We start from the raw sequence: 24,807 nt of genomic DNA, 5'->3' as shown, positions 1-24,807 counted from the left end.
TCTCTTTATAAATATCTATGTGGTAATAGTAAGCTGCCCTGCCGTCTGCACCTGACCGTCACTAAAGTCAGCCTCTAGAAATTGTAGAATTGTGTTCCATATGTGATCTCAAAGTACAAGATGATGCATTTCATTATGTTCTCGTATGTCCAGCCTTTGGCTTTGATTAACATTCGCAATTATTTGTTAAGAGATAGTTAGTCAATTTAAGATTAAGAATTAAAACAAACCTTTCAACCTTTTAGATTCATTCATGGTTTGCTGCTTCGCATTAGAATATGATATAGATTTTATTTTTAAAAGCAGACCCGTATCACTATCATTCGCGAAGTTGTGTTTTATTTTTGTGGACATTTTTACAATAATAGCTCCTGTTCTAGTCCCTCTAACGTTTATTCGCGCTAATAATATTTATAATTAATTTGCCTGATGTTGCATTCAATTCATTTATGGTTTGCTGCTTCGCAATCGGATATAAAATAAATGATAATTTTAAAAGCAAACTCGTATCATTGGCGACGCAGGGGGGGGGGGGGTGGAGGGGAGAAGAAATAAAAAGAAAGGAGGGGAAAAGGAAGAAGAGTAAATCTAAAAATCAAATCAAATAGACAGACGAAACAAGCAGAGAACTTCATCAATCGGAAATTCTAATTTTTTCGCCAATGAATTGAATGTTTAAATGACAAGAGAGCTTGCGTACATTTCATATTGTGTTTCAAGTGTTTCTAAACAATGGGTTTGGAGTCAAGGTGTCTGGCAGCATGTGGTTATCTCAGAAGTTAGTATAAACAGATCATGTTCGCGCCGTAAGATCACGTGATCATAGTAGTGATGATTGAACCTTCGAGAGAAAACTATAAGCGCGTGCATTTTTTTAAATCTTTACTTCATCATCTTTTCTGTTTTTTTTATTTCTTTGTTTTACCTTTTCTCGAAATATAAATATGTGTATGTATTACCTTCGCTTGTTCCTTACGGTTCAAGGAGAATTACCCCCTTGCACAATCACCCCCCTTTGTTTAATTCCTTGTTTTTCTTGCTATCAATTCGATCAATCATTTTTTTGTTGTTTATCCTTATTTCTTACCATATGTAGATCTTTGTTAAGCCGTTATTATTTATTATTATTATTATCATTATTAATCATTCTTCTGGTTTATTCCTTCGTAAATGTGTTTTAATACTTTATGTTTTTCTTAGATTTCTTTCTATCATTTTATATTTTGTCCTCAATCCTCGTGTATTTCTTTGTTATTTGCTTATGTATTACTCCAATTTTGATTACGGGAGCCAGGTATGTGTACATGTATTTAGCTTGCATGCAAACTGAATGTCATGAAATGGAGATCGAGATCGAGGGTTTTCCAATTCCGGGAATCCCTGAGCGCGCGCACTACATATCAAATTTCAACTACTTTGTGGACCACGAGGTACATTGGGCTGATCGAGATCGCGTTGCTTTTGTTTTTGATAATACTGGTTTATGAAAATGCCGTTTGCGGTCTGTGGCAAAATTTGTAATGTGTAGGGACAGGGTCAACCGATTGGTATTATGAATGAATAAAATAATAATATTTTTTTTATTATTTGGAGTTACGGATCCTTTATTTATTCTGTTAATTTTCAATTCTCTATCTCTCTTAATTATCTTTGTCTGATATATTTCACTCTTCACTCCCTTCCCTCTTTCTTTTCTGTCCCTGTCACGCTAACGGTAACGGTACCCCTCCGCCTCTTCTCTCCTCTTCCCTTAATTATTCACGCCTTCCTGAAAATCTCACAACATACACATAATTCTTCTAGAAATAACAGCCGCATTTATCCATAAATTCTAAGATTCTACCCACATATTAGATCTGATATGTACATGTAATGATGAATACTCTCGATTAGACAGAAATAACCGTCTGATATGGGTCATTACTCTTTGATAAATCTTACATTTGTCAACATTCCTCATACACAGACGGTGACCCTTACGGCTCGCACGACGGGGGGGGGGGGGGGGGGGGGGGTGAGCCTTTCTTTTCTTCCCGTTTTTCCTTATTTAGATCTAATTTTCCGATCAATAAATCGGACATAAGAAAGTATGTATATTTCTTAAAATTCTTACAATTTTAATCAAGTAATTGCAATGGCGAAATTTAGGCGAATTAGATCACGCGTTTATGAATATCAAAATATCACCGGGTCAAGCCGTGCTGACTCGTACGCACATGTAGGTATCGGACGTCCGGGAAAAAAAAGAGCATTCATCAACTCAAATCAAGATGGCTGCACAACAAATAATGTTAACGACAAGTCTTTCTCGGATTAAACATAAGCGGAATAGCCGTCGATATTAGAGACTGAAGCTTTCGGTCTAACTCTTGATATACTCTCGGATCTCCTCTGCCATGATATGAGCTATCCCAAACATTCCTCCCCCCTCAAATAAAAAAAAGATGTCGTATCGTGGGAAAGGCCAATTAGACACCTGGTTCTTGGTTTCTGCACTTCTCTCATCGGATAACTTTTCTCTCCGCATGCGCAATCCCAAACATTCCCCGTAGCACATTGTCTCGTGTATTTATGCATGGAATGAAAAGAGCATTCATTCACGCTTTTGTGATGTAATAATCAAGTGATTGTGACGTCAGTGGCAAGCGCGCATCGGTATGTTTGAGGATGCGCAGGCTCAGCAAGCGTATAAATACAGCATGCTGTGCGCAGTTCTATCGTGATAATAACAAACTAAAAGGAAATATCACGATATGCATCGGGGATTTAGCGAGTTGATCAAGTTGAGGAAAAAAATCATGATAGAGATGAACACAAATCACGATGTTTCTCACGATAAAAACACGATAAAACCCGTCTACAATCACGCTAACCTCCTATCGTGAAACACGATCCCGCATGCCCAATAACTTCTGGGCAGTATTGTAATAATATTTGCTTCATGATTTCAACAAAAAATGATAATAAATAGGAAGTAAAGGGTCCTAAAAAAAGGATTTTGTCTTAAGTGGCCGAAAACGGGCTCCTTTACTCTATCCAATTTTACATTAGTGCGCCATCTACACGTTCGTAATGGCGTTATCACAGTTTTTCCTTCATAATCATTTTTGCCTTCGGCGTAGACTAGAAGGGATGAGATTGACGGCAGCGAGAGTTTAACACGGCTTGCAAGATTTTCAACATGGATGTCGATTTTGACCCATAATTTCCTTAAAAGGGACCATTAAACGGATTATTTCAATCAAGTTAGTAAGTGGAACCGATGTATTATAGCCTAGGCCTAATGTAAAATTGGATATGCACGAGGTAAAATGACATTTTGTGGCATTTTGGGGGCATAACAATACGGCCGTGGCAAGTTTGTTCATGTTTGTGGGAGGGGCCTAACGGCTAAAATCTAGCCGTGATATCTTCAACATAGGCTGGCATAGGCGATCGTTCAGTCTCTATAACCGGAGGTCTAGTGGAGCCAGACGTAGTCTCAGTGGAACAACCGACGGTATAGAGACTGAAGCTTTCGGTCTAGTTCACCGTCTGCTTTTATGGGTTCTTGTCTGGATTTATCAGTCATAACGTGAAAGTCTCGGTAGTCTACAAAGTCAATGTGAAATGCATCAAGAAAATCACTGCAAAATCTGTTTCTTGCATCTAAACGTGCGGATCTGATATAAGGAAGTTTAGGCCCGACTCATCACGGGTTTTGCCGCACCCGGGTTTGACCAGGTCCCCGAACAGAAACTTTTACCACTTGCATCAGCGCGAATTAAGATGAAGTTGCTGTTCTAAAATGTGACGGAAAAGACAGTAGAGTGGGCCGCCATCTTGGATTATAATGCATATCTACATTATAATCCAAGATGGCGGCTCGCATGTTTTGCCTCTGCTCTTAGACCAATATTATTAATTTCAAAGTCATGAAAAGGCACTAAATATCAACAAACATGGTCTACAACAACTCTAAATGACAAAATAATCCCAGCCATGAATTTTTTTAAAGCATTTGATAGCCAAAAACTTGAAAATTTTCATAATTAAAAAAAAAACAAAAGCCTACATTATAATCCATGATGGCGGCCTGCATGTTTTGCCTCTGCTCTTAGACCAATATTACTAATTTCAAAGTCATGAAAAGGCACCAAATATCAACAAACATGGTCTACAACAACTCCAAATGACAAAATAATTCCAGCCATTAATTTTGTTTGAGCATTTGATAGCCCAAAACTTGAAAATTTTCGTCATTTAAAAAAAAAATTATAAAAAAATTAGCCGATTTTTTTTTGTCGATCTTCCGATCCAATACCGATCATAGGTGCGAGGGTGTCGCTCCGATCTTCCGATCCGATCAGAGCCCCAACTTACAAGGTTAATCTTATCATGGTAATAAAAAATAATATATTGAATTTTAAAGCACTAATGCCTGGATAACATTTGGCCTGCGATTAGTCTATGGAGCTCGTATCCTGCTCGTATTCCCCTTTCCGTGCGGCCTCTGTGCGGTGGCAGGAGGCGGCCGTGAGATTTTTGTACGGATTCACGGGCTCCGCAGCCTTAACGATTTTGTTTCGCGAGAAGTTAAACAAATTTGAGAAAATCGTAAACCCGTAGCCCGTAAGGCTGTGCACAACAGTGTAATGAGGTACCCGAGTACACTCCCATGCTTACAAGCGAATACTCGAGTATTCGGACGCCATGTTTTTTTTTGAATTTTTTTTTTTTTTTTTTGAATTTTTTTTGAATTTTTTTTTTTTTGGATTTTTTTTTTTTTTTTGCCACCACCATACATACCACTGGAGCAGTATCCCAGTTCTGTCGCCGAAAACGCATGCAATTTTATTTTGAGTTGCAGTTGAAGGCGCCGATTTAATAATAATAATAACAGTGAACAATGCTGTTTTAAAAACCAAAGATGGCAGAATAATCCATTTTCCTCCAAGTCCAAGCAGAAATCCAGACATTTGGTCCCAGTTTCTGAGTGGTGAGTTTGACAGTGCTTGAGTTGGGAAACATTTTTACCGACGGCACCATGCCAGCGGCCGCCGCTCACCCAGACATTTAAAAAAAAAAAAAAAAAAAAAAAAAAAAAAAAAAAAATCCAAATTTTTTTTTTTTTTTTTTTTTTTTTTTGCGGCCGAATATTCGGGTACGAGAAATCGTACCCGAGTAGTTGTCAACCGTGCGGGTACTCGAGCATTCGACTACCCTGCACAGCCTTAGTAGCCCGTATACATGTCGTAGGTGGCATTGCACAATCCCCGCACGGGCATCGCCCGAAGGCCTCGCACTGACTGTGCAGCAAACGTACGATTTTTCGGTGAAAATGGGGGCAAAGAAAATCGTACGGAGATTGTAGACTCATGGGGTATTCGCACGACAATTGCACAGCTATCGCAAGGTTGCTGTACGGTCACCGCGCCTTCTCCGCGCAACCTTTGCACGGAAGCTGCACGGCTACTGCATGCAAATTGCACGATTTTCGTACAATCTCCGAGCAGCCTCTGTACGGATTTGCCCCGGCCTGCCCCCGAGGGCCAATACAATAAATGGCACGATGCTTGTAGATAATGTAAACACAAACATCGTAGCCCGTAGCCTCCTACGATGTCTACGAAAAATCATAGACTAATTTATCGTATGGCGCCCGGGGCAAATGTAATCCAGGCATATTGTATAAGTCGTAACAAGTTAACAACAGTCATTTCTGCGATGCACCCCGAAGGCCGTGAATAGCCTCCCAGAGCTTGCAGTGGAGGCTTTGAAATTCGAGCGGGCAAACTAAATAGATGCCCAAAAATCTTGTTAAGAAAAAAAAAGAGAGCCTTTTTCATTCAGTATTCCAAGATTCAGAAGTTTGTCTTGTTCTGTGTGTTCATTTAATTCTTAATAATAATAATAATGTATTCATGATTTTATCTTGGTTATTTTTGTTGTTTACAGGTTCTTTCTGGTGATTCTGTAATCATCCGAGAACAGCCACGGAATGGACCTCCACCAGAGAAACAGATCTGCTTGTCTAATATCACTGCCCCCAAGCTAGCGCGCAGAGCATTGCCCAGCGCCGAGAACTCAGTACCCACCAAAGATGAGGCAAGTAATGGTACTGGGAAAAACTACCTACATGTAGGGCTCTGACATTTATTTCATAACATTTATATAACGTGTGTGAACTATGGTACATTTTTCACCCTGTCGTCTGTAATATTTAACTTCATTTTTTTCTTTTTCATTTTGACTCCCGCTTTAGTTCGATGAATTCATTGTTTGTATGCCTCCGCCCTCCTAAAGTGGAGCCGGAAGAATACAAAATTACAGATAATGAAGCCCACTTGCAGAATATTTTCTTATCCCTTTAAAACACAATCCGTCCTCCAAACAACCATGTATTGCAACATTTCATTTTTTACTTGGCTTAACAATCAGGTGTACTGCACAATCTGTGATTAAATAATACCGGTAATTACGATTTGGGCATCATTGTAAAGGGGAATAAACAGGCTTTTCAATGAAACCAACATCAAGAATGATAATATATTACAAAGCCTTTCGAGTGTTAAAGTATACAAAATAACTCCCTTCTAGCTTCAAACAGATGGTATAGATTTGTACATGAAGGCTCCTGAAAATCTAACCGTCTTTTGACGCATGTTTAATGAACTTTTTGAAATTTTTATTCTGTGCATAAAGCTACAATAATGATTTCCAAATGCTTTGTTTTGAAAGATGTTTTTCTCTACTTTTTTTTTGTAGCCGTACGCATGGCAGGCCAGGGAAATGTTGCGCAACAAACTTGTTGGGAAAACTGTGTGTTACACAATAGAGTACACTGTACCTGGATCAGGAAGGGCGTATGGATGTATCTATATTGGAAGAGGCAAGTATACAAAAATTTCATGTTTAAAGGTATAGACCAGTTCTGGTCATGCGATTGCATTGTGAAAGAAACGTTGTGGAATCGATCAGAAAAGGTTGATCATCTAGCATATGAGTATTGGTGTCTACTGCAAGGTTCTGGAATCATCAAAATGATTAAAAAATTTGGCCCAGTCTTAGTAAAGTTACAAGCACTTTACACAGAAAGATGTATATGGGACTACGCGATATCTATCCAGTCCGAATAGATATAACAATTTACCAAATGAATCAAATAGTAGGCAGTTTGCCGGCAAAATCATGTATTAGTCAAAACATATTCTTTCACATGATTGGTAATAAGAGCTTCCATTTCATTTTTGAGATGGGGGCATTTCCAAAACTGGAATAGTTGAAATCCTGACACGGCACTAATATCCTTTGGCAAGATAATTAACTTACACTTGCCACTCTCCACCCAGGTGTAAAATGGGTAACCGGTAGGATGCGACCGTCATTGTTGGTCAAAGTGTTTAAGCGTCAAGTAACGCCCGACTGGAATGCTCCCCAGGGAGTGGAGACTGTGCACACAATGTGTGTGGGCAAGTATTGAATCCAATGATCGGGTTAATAGTACAGGTGTATATCTGTAAAGCATTTAGAGACATTTTCATTAAGCGCTATTTAAAAGTGGAATATTATCGGTATTTTTATTATTATTATTATTATTGAGTATGTCTTGTTTTGATTTGCTAGATACAACTGGAGAGAACGTAACAGAGGCACTTGTCTTAGAAGGATTGGTGGAGGTACGGAGAGGAGGAATCAAACCAAGCGAGTAAGTACATTTCTGAAATCATCCGGGCCGGGCAATTCTATGAATTATGAGACTTGGCAAACAAGATTAAAAACAGTATTTCTTCCATCATTTATTATAATAATGATAATAATAATAATATCAGATATTTATATAGCGCATACTTTGTATATCCATCATGCAAGGTGCTGAAGGCGCTCTGAATATTACCCGGCTCTGCTAGGCAGCTGATTTCGGCGCTCACAGCATTCAAGGAATTCCTTCCTACCGGTAACACCTGGGTGGAGAGTGGCAAATGTTGATTAATGTCTTGCCAAAGGACATTATGGCCAAGATGATTGAAATTGGGATCATATGTCTGGATGGAATAGGAATCATTTTCCATCATTAATTTTATCATTGCATGCCCCTTGCATGGAGAATGTGAAACCGTACATGAATTGACACATGTGGGATTACACCAAAACAAAAATATGAATGAAATATTAGATTTAGCATACATTGAAATTGAAGATTGGATGGAAATGCACCAAGTCAATGAATTAAATTATACATTTTATTTCTAAACATTTCAAAATTGCCCGTTGCAAAAAAATAAATTCACACCTTATCGCTGAGTGTAGTAAATGCATTGTACGACCTTAAGGCTCTGAATGTTAATATTTGTTTTCTCTTTATGTGTGAAGTGATCAGTCTAGGTTGTGCGACCTGGAAGATGCGGCAAAGGCTGCTGGGAAGGGTAAGTGGGCGAAAGAACAGGCTGCTGATGCTGTGCGTGAGATCAGTTGGACCGTGGAAAACCCTCGTCATTTAGTTGACTCACTGCATCAGAAACCAGTCGATGGTGAGTTTACGGATGATGACATCCACATTTCCCATTCTTTCTTATATTGAGTTTGAAAAAAAGTCAGTATAAATGATGCATTCTTTTATAAAAATTGATTGGAATCAATCTTAATTCCAGTGTATCTTGATTCCAAATGAAGTACATGGTTTAATTGTCTCTTATATGACACCAAACTCATGGTGATCCGACATTTCATTAAAATATAACTATTTAAATAACAATGCTTTGTCAGAAAGGCAACCATTATTGAAACATTTAACTAACAACTGTGGCAAGGGCTCCTTCCTAGGCTAAATTTTTTTATTATGTACATAATGGAAACTTCTCACAAAAACCCCTGCTTTTGTCATGATAATTAATAGTTTTTACCCTTACCCACCAAGCTATTAAGGGCTTAACCAGAAATAACTATTAAGTTAATAGTATAATTAGTATTTGTGGAAAAGATGTAAGATCTGGCAAACAAAACTTTTCTGCCTGAAATAGGTGAGCGACACAGATACAGTGCAATACCAAAACTGTTTGTTCTTGCTTGAATTTTGACAAAAGTTTTGGCACGGTTACTCTCTAGAATATAAGGAATAAGATGTGACCTGCTGGGGGTGTTTCACGAAGATCCTAAGTTGGACTTAACAATTATGGAAAAGCATTAGCATCTATGAAAATACTTTGTAAAAGTTATTTTTAAAGGCATACAATGTTGATTCAAATCATTTATATATTCATCAAGGAGATTTCATGTTCTTGATTTGGAATTTATAAAAAATCTAAAATCATTGAATTTTCGCTTTTGAATACATGTATATTTTATTTTAAGGCTACACATGGCTCTCCATAATTTAAGTCCAACTTAGAGTTAAGTTCGACTTAAAATCTTTGTGAAACAACCCCCAGGTATGATAGGAATACAATTTAAGTTAAGTGTCCAGACAAAGAGTTGCCCTGTCATACATGTTGAGCAAATACTGACTGATTGAAATTGTTTATATTTTTAAAACAGCTGTTGTGGAGCATGTCCGTGATGGATGTACACTACGTGCCTTCTTACTACCCAGCTTCCAGTATGTCACAGTCATGCTCTCTGGAATCAAGGTAACCTCTCTCTTCTGCCTACTCCTAACGCATGCTAGGGGACTATTGACTGCTCTGAGGGGCACGCTTAAAACTATTGCCCAAGGTGATCTTGAAACTATACTGTGACCTGATATCACCGAGGAGCACTAGTTCTAAGCGTGACCTGAAAAATAAGCAGATATCATTTGTTTTGTATACTGCATCCACAGTGTCGATCCCCAAATAGATATATTATAACATATCGTGATACTCAAAGCACAGGACTATTGACTGCTCTGAGGGGCACGGTTAAAACTATTGCCCAAGATGATCTTGAAACTATACTGTGACCATATATCACCGAGGAGCACTAGTTTTTAGCGTGACCTGAAAAATAATAAGATATCATTTGTTTTGTATACTGCATCTACAGTGTCGATCCCCAAATAGAGATCTAACATATCGTGATAATCAAAGCACAGAAATTTCTGTAACATAAAATATATGGAATGTAATAAAAAAAAACTGGTATATTTTCCTTGAGAAAATAATTAAAGAGAAGTCTAAAAGATTTGACAGATTTGTGTCTGATAATGAAGCAGTATGATTTTCTCTGTGATGAGTTGCGCCCTGGGGACATTCTTGCATACCGTACTGGTGTACGGCAGCATACTGTCCCTCAGATATACCAGGTCATGTGATCACATCATATGACCATACCATGTGATTGATACATCAAGTGCACAGGGGCCATCTGAGAGCTGTTCAATGAATTATGATTATCTGCCTGTTCAGAGCTAGAGCCTAAAGGGCATTAACTCTGTGTGAACGAATGAGTAAATACCCTTCTGGCTCCGAACTGACAGCATCGTGTAAATCCTACTCTGAAATTGCATCGCTTGGTAATTCTGTAAAGTTTTTTATTGTATTTTGTATGAACTACAGTGTCCTATGTTTAAAAGAGAGGGTGAGACTGAGGTTCCAGAACCGTTTGCAGATCAGGCTAAATTCTTCACTGAAACCAGACTACTCCAAAGAGAAGTCAAGATCATTCTGGAAGGGGTATCCAATCAGAACTTCCTCGGAACCATCTTGCACCCTCTTAACGTAAGTATCATCCATACCATTAGAGTCATTATAATTGTCATTTTTAGGCCTAAACAAAAAGATGTTGTATTGCCCTTTGGGATCGACCAAAAATTTTAAGATCTACGAAAGAACTTCAGTAGGCTTTTTAATAATTTTTCTTTTTTTCAAATCGTATTTTATTTGTTTAAATGGATATAAATGCATAATATTATCATATTATTCCCAAATTCTCACTCGTCTTCTGCCCTAGTTACGGAATCCTGCTAGCGTAAAAAAAAAAAATCGACCCCCGCCTTGTGTACATGTATATACCATGCGATGCACTAGCTAGACACCAGCGAGATTTGGGCGACGTTCCCGGTTTTGAGTATTTTTGGCAACGGTCGCTGTTTTGAGGGGGGAAAAAAAGTTGGAGAAAAAGACCGACCCAGGTTCTGGCACCTAAAGGGCAATACAACATCTTTTTTTAGGCCTTATTGTCGTCAACAATCATGCTATACATTGGACAAAACGTTCATTGTACAGGTTTCTTTTACTACCAAAAAATATGAATAATTGTTGTTTTACTAAAATTGCTGTATCTTTGCAATTGTGACCAAGGCTATGTCTTTTTACCGATAATATTAATAATAATATCGCTATAATTAGATGTCTTGCGAGTAAGCTCTTTGTGAAACTGTTTAGGAAGATCACAGACATCTCCGTAGTTGGCAAGCAAAGTTATGACCGATTTGTCGTTGGTATAGAGAAACAAGCCCCCTCGTGAATCATAAGTTATCAAGCATTGCATTGTTATAAAAACTGTTTAGGAAGATCACAGACATCTGCGTAGTTGGCAAACAAAGTTATGACCGTTTTATCGTTGGTTTAGAGAAACAAGCCCCCTGGTGTATCATAAGTTATAAGTATTGCATTGTTATAAAGAAAGATATGATCTTCATATTTAATAATCAGATATACTGAAATTTGAGGTGTGGTGTATAACGGTTGGCACAAATTAGCATGGACTTGGCCAGAAATCCTGCATTGCATCAGGATTATTTTCTTTCTGCTTTATTTTCTGTTGTTAGAACACAAACATTGGGGAGTGTATGCTTCGAGATGGTTTTGCACGCTGTGTAGACTGGAGCATGGGAGTAGTCACATCAGGAGCGGACAAACTCAGGGCGGCAGAAAAGTGAGTTTACCTACACCGCTCTTATTCAGCTTTCCTAGTGCAGAGAGTTATGATAATAGTAATGATAATACATCTGTAGCAGAGATGCCAGCCGTTACGGTTTTAATGCTCTTGTTACGGCGTTACGGTAAACAATCAAAAGGTTACGGGGAAACAATAAATAAAAGTACATTATAGTGGATGCCGCCTTATCACATAGCCTCCGTACACAGCGCTGCATGTCGCACGCATTTACTCATAAGTTCACTGAATTTGACTACACTGGATAGGCACTTTCGCATGCATGGTCCGTTCGACGCCATCTTGTTTAATTCCGAAACAACACGGCTGCCGTCATAACTGTTTAGTAGTATACTAGTATAGTACGTGTGGTCGTGCGTTTTGTGGGGAGCATGGTGGTGGATGATCGTGCGCACTACGCCCGCAATACCCGTTCAAATTATAGTAGTGAAGACTTTGGTGATTCAGCGGGCGCATTGCAAGTGCGGTATACGGTGTTGTTGTTCATGAACGCCGGGCCTAGCGGCCTGGGCTGTTGTGTCTGTGGTACTGGTGAGTGTACGTGTGCGTGTGTAGGATACGAGTTCTGCCATTTGACTGTGGATTCGAATTTGCCGTTCGACGCTTGAACGAGGTGTTTTCTTCCTGAATATTAACATGGATTCTCTCAAAAGAGTGAGTACCCGAGGAGGAGATCCTTTGACCGCAAACAGATTTTAAAAAAGTTTTTATGCACATCTAAGATCTTTATTTTGGACTTAAAAATGGTAGGTTCGAAATGCAGTAAGAGTGATTGAGTGTTTGTGTACGTTTTGCACGAAAATTATGCTGCAGTGTCTTGCGTTCCGGAAAGACCCCCATTTGTTACGGACAAATGTGGTAAATGTTACTGACAGCTATCCTTTAGGGTTGGCATCTCTGCTGTAGTAATGATAATAATAGTGGGTTCTTGTATCGCACTCGTGTCTGTCTAACTTGACTCTCCTGGCACCCCACAATTATTACCCTAGCTTTAGCATGGCTGCCATTATGACGCTCTAGCATTTCAAGGAATTAATTCCTACCAGGACTTGGGTATTCATCTCACCTGGGTCGAGTGTGGCAGATGTAAATAAATTTATGTCTTGCCAAAGAACATTGGTACCACGGCGGATGGGATTCACAGTCGGGTGACTTATACACTAGACCAAGATACCTCCCACTGTGGTGAACATGTGATTGTAATCTCAATATAACAATAATAATTCTGCTTTTATATAGCGCTTAAAGCCCCACTGCACTACTTAAAGCTACTTGCGCCCTCTATATAGTAAACAATACCTAATCGGTGCCTGTTGGTCCCCCATGATCCCCTTTTTCTTTTCTGGCAAAACTAGTGCAGACAGACTTTAATACACCTACGATGTCTCTAAGCGCTTGACAGATATACTATTACCCCTGTCATTGGATTCAATACTTGCCCACAATCTCCACTCCCTGGGGAGCATTCCAGCTAAGTCTAATTCAATAATGCCCAGGTCATGTGTTTATGCAATCCATGTATATCTTCTATCACCTTGTCTCTCTTTGTGTGCTTATAGGGTAGCCAAGGAGAAACGGTTACGCCTCTGGAAGGACTACACCCCATCTACTACAACCGTTGACATCGGAGAAAAGAATTTTGGTGGCAAGGTTTGTGATTAATAGAATTCAACTTTGAAGAACATCTATCGCTACTTTAAAGAGCTCGTTTAACAATGTTAAATCTGAGATGCACGGCCCTACGTGTTATCAGTGTCTGTGATATGGTGTTTTATTGAAGCCCTAAAAAAATTGCGCTTCAAAATGGTCTAGAAGAGGCTCAAAAAAGTTTAAAACTTTGAGTGACCGGTTTTACCATACTCATTTTCCCCAATGGACTGTAGTGTTATGAATAGTGTATGACAGTGAAGTCTAGAAGGTAAACAAGTTTCCTTGCATAATTTGAATCCTAAGACACTGCTAATATTTAAATTTCATAGACAGGACATACATGACATATTCATAAATCCTGCAAAGTCTACAGAATTTGATGTTGGCTGCAAAAGGGACACAAAAGTATCTTTAACCCTATTTTAACTGGCTATTTGAATAGTCAATAGTCTCTCTCATAGAATGTTTTTTAACACAGAGCTCAGTGAATACACCCATGTCCTTGTTGCATGCAGTGGCCAGTCATTAAACATATCTGTACAAGCCTGTATAAGATCATTTTGTTCAGTCAATAGTCTCAGTCAATAGTCTCGGTCAGTAGTCTCTCTCATGGAATTTTTTTTTCTTTGCATGAATACAGGTGGTGGAAGTAGTCAATGCTGACGCCTTGGTTGTCAAACTTGATAATGGTACCTTCAAGAAAATCACCTTGTCTAGTATACGACCCCCAAGACTCCCTGCTCCAACAGAAGATGCTCCTAAGGTAATCAAAGCATCCTATAGATTATCTATAGAGCAATAAGACCAAGGGGGGTGTTTCACAAAGATCCGAAGTCAAACTTAACTCTAAGTTGAACTTAACAATTATGGAAAGATTGTGTAAAAGTTATTTTAAAAAGCATAACATTTTGATTCAAATCATTCATATTTTCTATTATGAAGGAGAGTTCATGTTCTTGATGTGGAATTTATATAACGTCTTAAATACTTGAATTTTCGCTTTTGAATATATTTTATTTTAAGGTTACAAATGGCTCTCCATAATTTTTAAGTCCAACTTAGAGTGAAGTTCGACTTATGATCTTTGTGAAACACCCCCCAAGCTCTGTAATTATTAGGATCTTTGTCCAGTAGTGCCATCAACCTGGATCGACCAAATCAATTGATTCATAATATGTATATTTGTTCCCTCGTAACATGAGAGTAATATTAATCGCTTTATTATTTCAATTAAATGTAATGTTAATTGTTATTGTATAATTGTGTTAACCCTATTTAGCCCGGGGGGGGGGGGGGGGGGGGGGTGGGGGGGGCTTGAGAAGCCCCCCCCCCCCCTCGACATTTTTCGCGATAATTTTTTAACGCAAGAAAATCTTGCACTGAAATTTTGTGACTTTTTTCTTTCGAGTCTTGCACAACTTTTGAAAGAAATTTTTCGAAAATCTGACCTACCATTACAAAGGCACGTGTCCTTTTGTCTTCGCATGTCAGCCCGAAAATCGCTCATTTTTGTGATTTGTGTACAAAACATATGGAAATCTCATTTTTCAAATAAAGAGGTAAAACATTGGTTATTTGGTCTTGTTTAGATTTTGGGTGTTTATTTTGGGGTCAAAATAGTTGAATTATAGTTGGGAATGAAATAAAACAACAAAAACAATAAAATACATAAGTTAAAAAAACAAAGAAATACATAAGAAATTATCAAAACAATAGATAACATAAGGAATAACCCTGGTTTTTCAAATTTTTGTGTTGTATTATTATTCCAAATGGTCTAACAAATATATGTAGTGAGAAAGAATGCTTAAATATGAATAATGTCTGATTTATGGGCAAAAATGTGAATTTAATGACCTTATTTGCATAAATTACCATAAATATGCAAATGAGTGAATTTTTCAAAAAAATTGAAATTACCATAGTATTCTATACACTTCACTTGACATGTATGCAAATTTTCGCGGCGATCGGGCGTTTCACGGCCGAGATCATAGGGGGGGGGGGGCCTTAGAAGCCCCCCCCCCCCCCCCCCCCCCCCCCCCCCGGGCTATGCAGTTTCAAATTTAGCCCGGGCTAAATAGGGTTAAGTGGGGGCACGCTACAAGAGTCCTATATCGCACCCCGGGGCAACGTGTCTGACACGGCCGGTTGTAGCAACTACTCTGAAGATCAAGATACATTAATCTTGATCTAAGGAGACACAAATAGATTATCTTAGTTTTTATTTTTATTTTTATTTTTTTGGTTCACATTTCATGATTAAACATGTATTAATTGACAAATTAATCAGGACTACAAAATTACATATCACCTGACATGTTTGACAACTATTATCATAAATGAAATTCTTCCTGGGAGAAATTTCAATAGTTTAAACATATCAATAGATCTTATTTACTGGGTGTAAGCATCAAATATGTTTAAACTAGGCCTGAGTCATCACGGGTTTTGCCGAACCCGGGTTTGACTTGAAAATTTCGGGCGGGGACCGGGTACCCGAAATTTTCACCACTGCACTGACACTAAAAAATTGTGTGCATGCAGCGGCGGGAGTAAGACTAAGTTGCTGTTTTAATAATGCGACGGAAAGGACAGTTACTGCTTTCAAAACAATGAAATAATCAAGTTAATTAAATTAAGATGCTTTAAAAAATAAATGGATATCGTTTCAGTTGACGGTAGGTGTTTTTATTATGAATATCTATAGTATTATTTGTCAAAGCAAATAACTATTTTACGGTAATTTTGTTGAATTGGAGTCCCTTAAAGTCTTACGTGATGTTTTTTTAATATGTTCAATGCTTATTGTTCCGATCAGGTCGGATGACGGTGCAGGGATGTGAACATACATATCAAGCTTGACTCGTAACTTCTGATTGCCGTTATACACGCATTTTTAGAACGAACGAAAGGCACTTCGATGTTATTTCAAGAGCTTTAATTTATTTTCCTTCATCAAACTATCAAGGGTAAACCATTATATTGTGGAAATATTTTGACAATTAAATTAATGCCTTTAGTATTACGATTTAATTGCAATAGTCTGATCAACATTTTAGTCTTCTGTGTGGCACTTTCTTGCTCTGTCTTCAGTGAGTCTAAGATCTATTTCCACTTGATCGGTACCACGAAGCGTGATTCCTTTATTGCAGCCTCAATTTTAGAGCGATAAAAACACCTACCGTCAACTGAAACAATATCCATTTATTTCTAAAGCATATTTATTTGATTATATTGAAATATAAGTTTGTGAATTGCATATTTTTAGTTCTATATTTCACAATATCAGTGTGAAATTTAATTTTGAAAAACCTGAAACCCAAAAACCAAAAACCGGGTTTCAGCTCGACGGTCGGGGCCCGGGCGGGGACCCGTTTCGACTCAGGCCTAGTTTAAACTATTATCATGTTAAAGGAAACCCAGACATAAAAGTACAAAACTCTGCAGGAGCCTATAAAAAGCATAGCTTGTAAAGAATAGGTTCCTGAGAGACATGAACAAATAACCAGGAAAAAATATGTTTCCTACATAATCAATGTAAGAGGGCATTACTTTGAAAAATATTTGTATACAAGTTCAGTAGAATTTGAGACAAATTTGATATCAAATTGTGTTCATAAAGATTCTTGTTAGTCTGAGTTGCATACCATAAATATCAGTTACACAGAATTACAGGCTTTGACTTGAAACAGGGCTCTCAAACTCCATCTTTCATTTGCATCATTCATACATGTATAAACCTGTAGGTATCTTTCAATAACATTTGCAACAGTGATGACAACAGATCATTCCATTCATTTTTATAATGATATCAAATTGTGATTATAAAGTATCTCGTTAGTCTGAGTTGCATACCATAAATATTTGCTTGAAACCTTCATTAATCTCCCAAGTTCAATAGAACTTGAGACTTGAGACTTGAGACTGAAAGAAAAAAATAAATAAATAAACTGAAAGGAAGGGGAGTAATGAGCCAATAAATGGAGTATCTGAAGTGGTCATATTATCCTCAAAGTTTGTTATCCTTTATTTCAATGAATGGCTCTTTAATGTTGATAGCAAATTGAAATTGCTTAGAATTAACACTTAAATGTATTCCTGGTGCTTGGGCAAATGGTGATCTGGGCCCCGTCTTACCAATCGCAAGTCCTCCAATCTCTCGCAAGTTTGCTGTTTCCCATCTCTTATGTACATACTGGTAGTTGCAAATGATATCAATCACAGATAATTTGCTATTGATATCAACTCTTTGTAAGACTGGGCCCTGTGCACAAATTATGCAGCTTTGCATATATACATCCATTTATTAATTCTATGTCCAGATACAATGTAAGGTAATGTATTATTTTTATTTTTTAATGTAAAGCACATAGAGAATTGTATTATGTGCTATATAAAACACTTTCCATTATTTTTAATTATCATCCCATACATGTTGTCTTATGATACAGGACCGTCGGATCAGACCTCTGTATGACATCCCATACATGTTTGAAGCGAGGGAATACTTGAGAAAGAAGTTGATTGGTAAGAGGATCAATGTGTCTGTGGACTACATCAAAGCAGCTTCGGATGGTTATCCAGAGAAAACGTGTGCAACGGTCACCATTGGACAAGTGTAAGTAGACCTATCACCAGCAAATATGATGCTCTGAATTTTTAGCCTTCAACATAAAATATTATAGAGATATCGACTGCTTTGAGAGGCCTGGTTGTTCTATTGGCTCAAGGGAACGTGCGCACATCCTGCCATGACCCTGAGTTCCAGAGAGCCTATAAAAAAGCCAGATCTCAAACATTACAGCAGTCAAAATGTCTTTTATATGCCAAATTAAAACAAAAATCTACTAAGAATTCTTACCTTATCCTTTATTGAGTAAAGATTGGTTAAAACATCACGGAAATGTGAGACAGTCTGTTAATCTTCACTGAAAAAATGACTGAAAGTTTCAATCATTTGGGAATCACAGACAAATAGCACTGTATGGTGTCTGCGCTCGCACAAAGACAATTTTAACACGTAAACCAATGGGGATCTGAGCACAATTTATTTATGTGGCCTGTTACCCGGGGCAACAAGCATCTTTAAAAAGACTATTGACCGGTAGGCGGGTATGAGGGCACTTTTCAAAAGATTATTGACTGGTAGGGGGGAATATTAAAATCACGACTGCAATTCAACCAATCAGATGGCTAGATTTCTAAAGAGAGGTATATAAAATGATATACAATCCTCTTTTTTTCAACAAATTTTTTTCTAAACCAAAACAACACTTCATTTTCCTATACTATGTGTGTGACATTTGGGAAAAGAAAGTGCACATACTGGAAATTAAAGTTTACCAAAATAGAGCTCAAAACAAACTAAATCAGTTACAGGCTTTGACTTGAAACGGGGCTCTCAAACTCCACCTTTCACTTTCATCATTCATATATGCATAATCCTGTAGGTATCTTTCAAGAACATTTGCAACAGAGATGACAACAGATCATTCCATTCATTTTTATAATGATATCAAATTGTGATTATAAAGTATCTCGTTAGTCTGAGTTGCATACCGTAAATATTTGCTTGAAACCTTCATTAATCTTCCTTGTCCCTGGGGCCTGGGAATTTTAAAATGGGATACCCTACTGAATTCTGTGCAGGTACTCTACTTATAAATTAGTTTATGAACAGCACATGCTAGTAGGATGCTTTGTCTGTTTATCTTTTAAAAACAAATTATGTTATATTATATTATTTTGCAAAGGAAAATGTCTGTATGTAATGTTGCTGTAATTTTCAAAGGAAGTGTTCCTCTCTTCTTTTTAACAATGATTAACAATTTTTTAGATTTTTTAAACACAAGTCTTCTTGGTCTTCTTACTAATATGTTTTATGCTACACCTATATTTATTTTATTTATTTAAACATATTTGTGGCTTACACCCAGTAAATAAGATCGATTGATCGATCTGTATTGAAAAACAAGTCAGAAAAAAAAATCTTGGAACCAGCGGGACTTGAACCTGCATCTATTGCTTGCCAGGCAGCGACTCTACCACCAGGCCATCACTGGTCCATGGCACAGTCACGATGAACTAGAACAAATACCTTTGTAAGCCACAAATATGTTTAAATAATTGAAATTTCTCCCAGGAAGCATTACATTGATAAAAATATTTTGTTTGTTTGTCATACAGTAATGTTGCTGAGGCTTTGGTGAGTAAGGGACTGTGTACGGTGCTGCGTTACAGACAAGACGATGATCAACGATCGGCCCACTACGATGAACTACTGGCAGCAGAGACACGAGCTATCAAGAATGTGAAAGGCTTACATAGTAAGAAAGAACAACCACTTCACAGAGTAGCTGATCTATCAGGGGTAGGTCTTTTCTTTTAAAGCCCCACTGCACTACTTATAGCTACTTGCGCCCTCTATATAGCAAACAATGCTTAATCTGTGACCATTGGTCCACATGATCCTCATTTTCTTATGTTAAGAGCTGCTTTGATGAGATAACTACCTGTCCAGTGACCTTGCAGGGTGGTCTAATCTCTCCTATAAACTAGTACAGATGGGCTTTAATCTCTCTCTCTTTATCTCTTTCATAGTGTAAAGATCTATGACTGTCTCTCTCCATTTGTTAGTTCATTTTTAGCATTGTTAGTTTATATGTTCTGTTGTCTTCTGTTTGTGTGTGTGTATGTGTGTGTGTGTGTCTGTCTGTCTCTCTCTCTCTCTCTCTTTTTGTACATTGTAGGGTTCATGTCTGTCTCCCTCATCTCATAGTCTTCATCTCTCTCTCTTTTTGTATACTGTTATCTTTCTGTTAATTTCATGATACTGTAAAACAAAAACAAAAAATAGAGAGTTGCAATCAGCAAATAAATACAGGGAACGGGTGAGTGATTTAGCTAGATGGTAAGCACTAAAACAGCTCTGGTAATTTGGAGAAGAGCTCTGTTAACAAAACAAAACATAATCACTTTATAAATATCATTGAGAGTACAACATCGAATCCTAAAAGAGCTCCCACGAACATGAAAGTTTTTTTGTTTTTATACTGGTTGAAATGACAGGATTAAAATTGTACATGTATACCTTAAAGCTGAACTGCACTACTTGTAGCCGTACTGTTGATCCCCCATGGTCCTCTTAAAAATGTTAATTGAGAGCCAATTTGATGAGATAACCACCTGCCAGTGACCACGCAGGGAGGTCTAATCCCTCCTGGCCAAACTAGTGCAGATAGGCTTTAAGCCCCAAAAAGCGAAAAAAAGATAGATAATCTTCTAGCACAAATTATTTCTAAACTTAACTAAATTGATTCCGTCTCGATTTGTATTGTTTACATCAATACGTTTGTAAATTTTGTATTTATGTTGTTGGGTCTCCAAAGAAAACAGTATTTAACTACTGAAGGAGCCACCCTACTATAAGCAGACTAATAAATAAATAAATAAATAAACTTAATCATGTGCGCAGGACGCATCTCTTGACATTTTTTTGTTGAATAACTGATGAAATGATATGTTTCTTTGACAGGACTCTGCCAAAGCAAAGCAATTTTTACCTTTCCTTCAACGAGCCGGTCGAACGGAAGCAGTGGTAGAGTTTGTAGCAAGTGGATCCCGACTCAGACTCTTCCTACCCAAAGACACCTGTCTTATTACATTCCTTCTTGCAGGTTAGTAGAACTAATCTCATTCTTCCCAAAGACATAGCAGAACTAATCTCTTTCTTCTCAGCTGACTTACTAAGCAGTTTAATAGCCAGTTTCGCAAAACCAATCCTAACAACTCGCCAAGAATTTTTGTACTATTAAATTAATAATTCAGGATTTTTTTTGCTTTTTTTTGTGTGGTATTTTAAGTGCATGTCAAACAACTTGAAATTACATTGTAACATGTGAATATTATTTTTGTGTGTGTGTGATTATATACATTTATTCAATCCAAATTCAATCTTGTCAAAAAGTCCAGACTAAAAATGTGAGTTAAAAAAAAAGGGAATGTACAACATACATCCCATGTCAAATTGTTTATGACTATGTTATATTTTGATGTTATCACTCATAGGCCTTCTAAGGCCAGCCGTCTGATGACGTGTGTGTTTTCTAATAAAGAAATCACTAAAAACTAAAACTAGTAGAACTAATCTCTTTCTTCTCAAGGACTTAGTAGATGCTTTCTTGTAAAATCTTTTTGTAAATCTTTTAGAATTTGATAAAGCAGTGTGTCAATATTGGATGGTTATACAGGCATTAGCTGTCCACGCATGGCAAGGACCGGCCCGGGATGCTTTCTTCTCAAGGACTTAGTAGAAATAGATGCTTTCTTGTAAAATCTTTTTGTAAATCTTTAAGAATTTGATAAAGCAGTGTGTCAATATTGGATCGTTCCAACCGGAGTGTTGGCTCAGTCAGTAGAGCGTCCACCTCACAACCAGGAGGTCGTGGGTTCGAACCCCGGCCACGTCATGCCAAAAGACGTTAAAAGATAAGAGTTGCTGCTACCTTGTTTGGCGTTCAACAATAAGGGATAGAGCAACGTCGATCTGGCGCTGCTCAGTGGCTGCCGGGCTCATGATCAATTGGGCCAAAAGAATTTCCATTTTCGGTTTAAATAAAATTTGGAGTGGACTTTGAAAGGTTATTATTATTATTATTATTATTCTACAGGCATTAGCTGTCCACGCATGGCAAGGACCGGCCCGGGAGGTCCAACTCAGGGAGAGCCATACGGAGATGAAGCCTTGCAATACACCAAGGAGATGTGTCTACAAAGAGAGGTAAGATAGAACCAGTCAATGGACATCCAGGGGCGGATCTAGCTTTTTGCCAAGGGGGGTGGGGGGGGGGGGGGTTGACCCAGTGGCGGATCCAGGATTTTCAAAAAATTGTGTTGTTTTACTGTTTTACTTTTCTTTTCTTTTTTCCCCCCTTTTTTTTCCACTTGGACGCCCAAGGGTGTCATTGCCAATGGCATAACTACGGGGGCCTTGGTAAATGTGTGTGCGTGCGTGTATTGGGTTTTTACAGACATCTATCAACCAGATATGATTATTTACGTCTGGGGACCAACCTTTAAACATCACCATCCGAAAGACACGACTCAGTTTATAACCTGCGTCCTCCTCGGAATCAGTTTGTAACTTCCATTGTTAGCTAGATAGATTACAGGCACACACAACGCCTGGGAACATCACCCTCTTAATATAAAGACAACAGGGGGGGGGGGGAGAAAGAGAGAGAAAGAAAAGGAGAGTCCAACATGATAAGAAATGATATGGCTCTACCTGTCACTGCTTTCCCTGTTCACGCCAACGTCCTTGGTGAGTCTTAAGAGATAGATGGGGTAGAAAAATACATTATTTATCTAAAAAAAAGCTGTTAGAATTACATGGAAGGGCATGGAGGGAATATACCAATCTACCATGTTTACCTCTTCATTTTAGAGATATGTTTTTAGTGGCTGTAGTCCATTGCACGATCCAAACATGCAGGATTTTTGCAAGTCCAAGGTATTTTGTCCCATACATGCATATGTTGATGATAACACTAATCACAACAACAATAAAAATAAAAATAATAATAATAATTTTGATAATAATGCTATTAATTATAATACTTTTCAATAGTTATAGTGATACTACAACTATTTTTTTAAAATAAGGATAACTGTTGATTTAGGTTTAAAGGTAATACAAAAATTTGGTATGGGGTCATGAAATTGGTTCAAATGAACATATTGGAAGCATATGCGATCCTATAATATTCAGTGATCGTTGTCCCGTTTGAAATAGAGTCTAAAGTTATGAAATTGTAAGAATAAACTGTCCATGTTGTATAACTCCCTTTCAAGGTCAATTTATCAATTTAGCTTTAAAACAATGTTTCTTGACTAAAATCTACCGATGGGCTTTTCCCGTCTGGAAATTATATATCACAACTACATATTCTGAGATTTTCATGGTATGGAAGTAGGCGCTGTTTGAAATTCATCAAAATTTACAGGGAGCACCAGTAAATTTTTATATTCAATTTATCTCGAAAGCAGAAGTGTTTTACGGGCTAAATTTTCTAGTGCTTATAATACATCCTTAGAGGCACCCAAATATATCAAAATTGTAAAGAATCCCTATCCAGCCAATTTTCAAAATTTCCCAAAACTTTGTATTACCTTTAATATTGAGAACAATGCAATGTATTTTATGTTTCAGATTGAGGTAGAAGTTGAAAGCATGGACAAGGGTGGTAACTTCATTGGATGGTTGTTTGTGGATGGCGTCAATCTCTCGGTGTCTCTGGTTGAACAAGGTCTCTCCAAGATGCACTTCACCGCTGAGAGGAGTAACTATGCCAGGCACATCAGCGAAGCAGAGAGTGCAGCAAAGTCTAACAAGTTAAAGGTACACTCTTCACTTTTTATCATAGATACACGAAAAAAATACAGAAAATATGAGTATAAACCAATTGATGAGATTTGTTTTTTCTTTTGATGTAAAGTAATTGAATTATTAGGCCATATTTGATAGAGACTAAGAGAAAAAGCTAGTAATAAGGCGTTGCAGTGCCAGGACAATCAATACATGAATGACCCGGTTCAATGACCTGATTTTAAAGCCCCACTGCACTACTTATAGCTACTTACGCCCTCTGTATAGCAAACAATGCAGAATCGGTGACCATTGGTCGTCCATAATCCACTTTTTCTTATGTTAATTGAGAGCTGAGTTGATAAGATAACCACCTGTCGGTGACCATGGTGGGAGGTCTAATTCCTCCTGGCCAAACTATTACAGAGGGGCTTTAATCTTAATCATAGAGAATGGTGAAAATGAGTCAAATGGAATCTAGTCTTATTATAGTGTGTATATGGACAAAAAGTATGCAACAGTGATGACAACAGATCTTTCCATTCATTTTTAGAATGATATCACATTGTGATTATAAACTATCTCGTTAGTCTGAGCTGCAAACCATCCCATAACCTTTCACGTGGTATTCAGTTTGCTCCCTTTACAAGAAACATGATTAAACACAAGTTGAGGCAAACCCAACCATCTATGAGGCCTAAATAAAAAAGATGTTGTATTACCCTTTAGGTGCCAAAATATGGGTTGGCCGGTCGGAAATCTTTTCATTTTTTTTTCAATTTTTTTTTTAAAACTCCCCCTTTGGGCTGATATTTCTCAATTTTGAATGCTATAATACAATTTTTTTTCGAACAGTAAAAAAAAAAAAAAATGTAAAAAGCTGATCGAAAATTTCAAGATTTTTGGGTTGGTCGCAAAGGGCAATACACATTTTT

At 37.6% G+C, this 24,807-nt stretch overlaps 1 protein-coding gene across 1 annotated transcript in view; it reads left to right on the top strand.

Moving 5' to 3' along the window:
• LOC594315 (staphylococcal nuclease domain-containing protein 1) overlaps positions 1-24,807 on the top strand; it is a 42,564-nt gene that overhangs the window by 5,671 nt on the left and 12,086 nt on the right. The window contains exons 2-15 of the mRNA XM_030989396.1: positions 5,938-6,087; positions 6,748-6,871; positions 7,606-7,687; positions 8,353-8,510; positions 9,514-9,605; positions 10,512-10,673; positions 11,726-11,832; positions 13,413-13,503; positions 14,144-14,266; positions 17,958-18,124; positions 19,693-19,876; positions 21,041-21,182; positions 22,176-22,285; positions 23,717-23,905. Coding sequence (XP_030845256.1) covers positions 5,938-6,087; positions 6,748-6,871; positions 7,606-7,687; positions 8,353-8,510; positions 9,514-9,605; positions 10,512-10,673; positions 11,726-11,832; positions 13,413-13,503; positions 14,144-14,266; positions 17,958-18,124; positions 19,693-19,876; positions 21,041-21,182; positions 22,176-22,285; positions 23,717-23,905 — 1,881 coding nt within the window. The remainder of the gene's footprint in view (positions 1-5,937; positions 6,088-6,747; positions 6,872-7,605; positions 7,688-8,352; positions 8,511-9,513; positions 9,606-10,511; positions 10,674-11,725; positions 11,833-13,412; positions 13,504-14,143; positions 14,267-17,957; positions 18,125-19,692; positions 19,877-21,040; positions 21,183-22,175; positions 22,286-23,716; positions 23,906-24,807) is intronic.

The sequence above is a fragment of the Strongylocentrotus purpuratus genome, unplaced genomic scaffold (genome assembly GCF_000002235.5).
Source record: "Strongylocentrotus purpuratus isolate Spur 01 unplaced genomic scaffold, Spur_5.0 spur5_contig_842, whole genome shotgun sequence".
Classification (NCBI taxonomy): domain Eukaryota; kingdom Metazoa; phylum Echinodermata; class Echinoidea; order Camarodonta; family Strongylocentrotidae; genus Strongylocentrotus; species Strongylocentrotus purpuratus.
The sequence above is the reverse complement of the archived record's forward strand: the minus strand, read 5'-3'. Positions and strand labels throughout refer to the sequence as shown.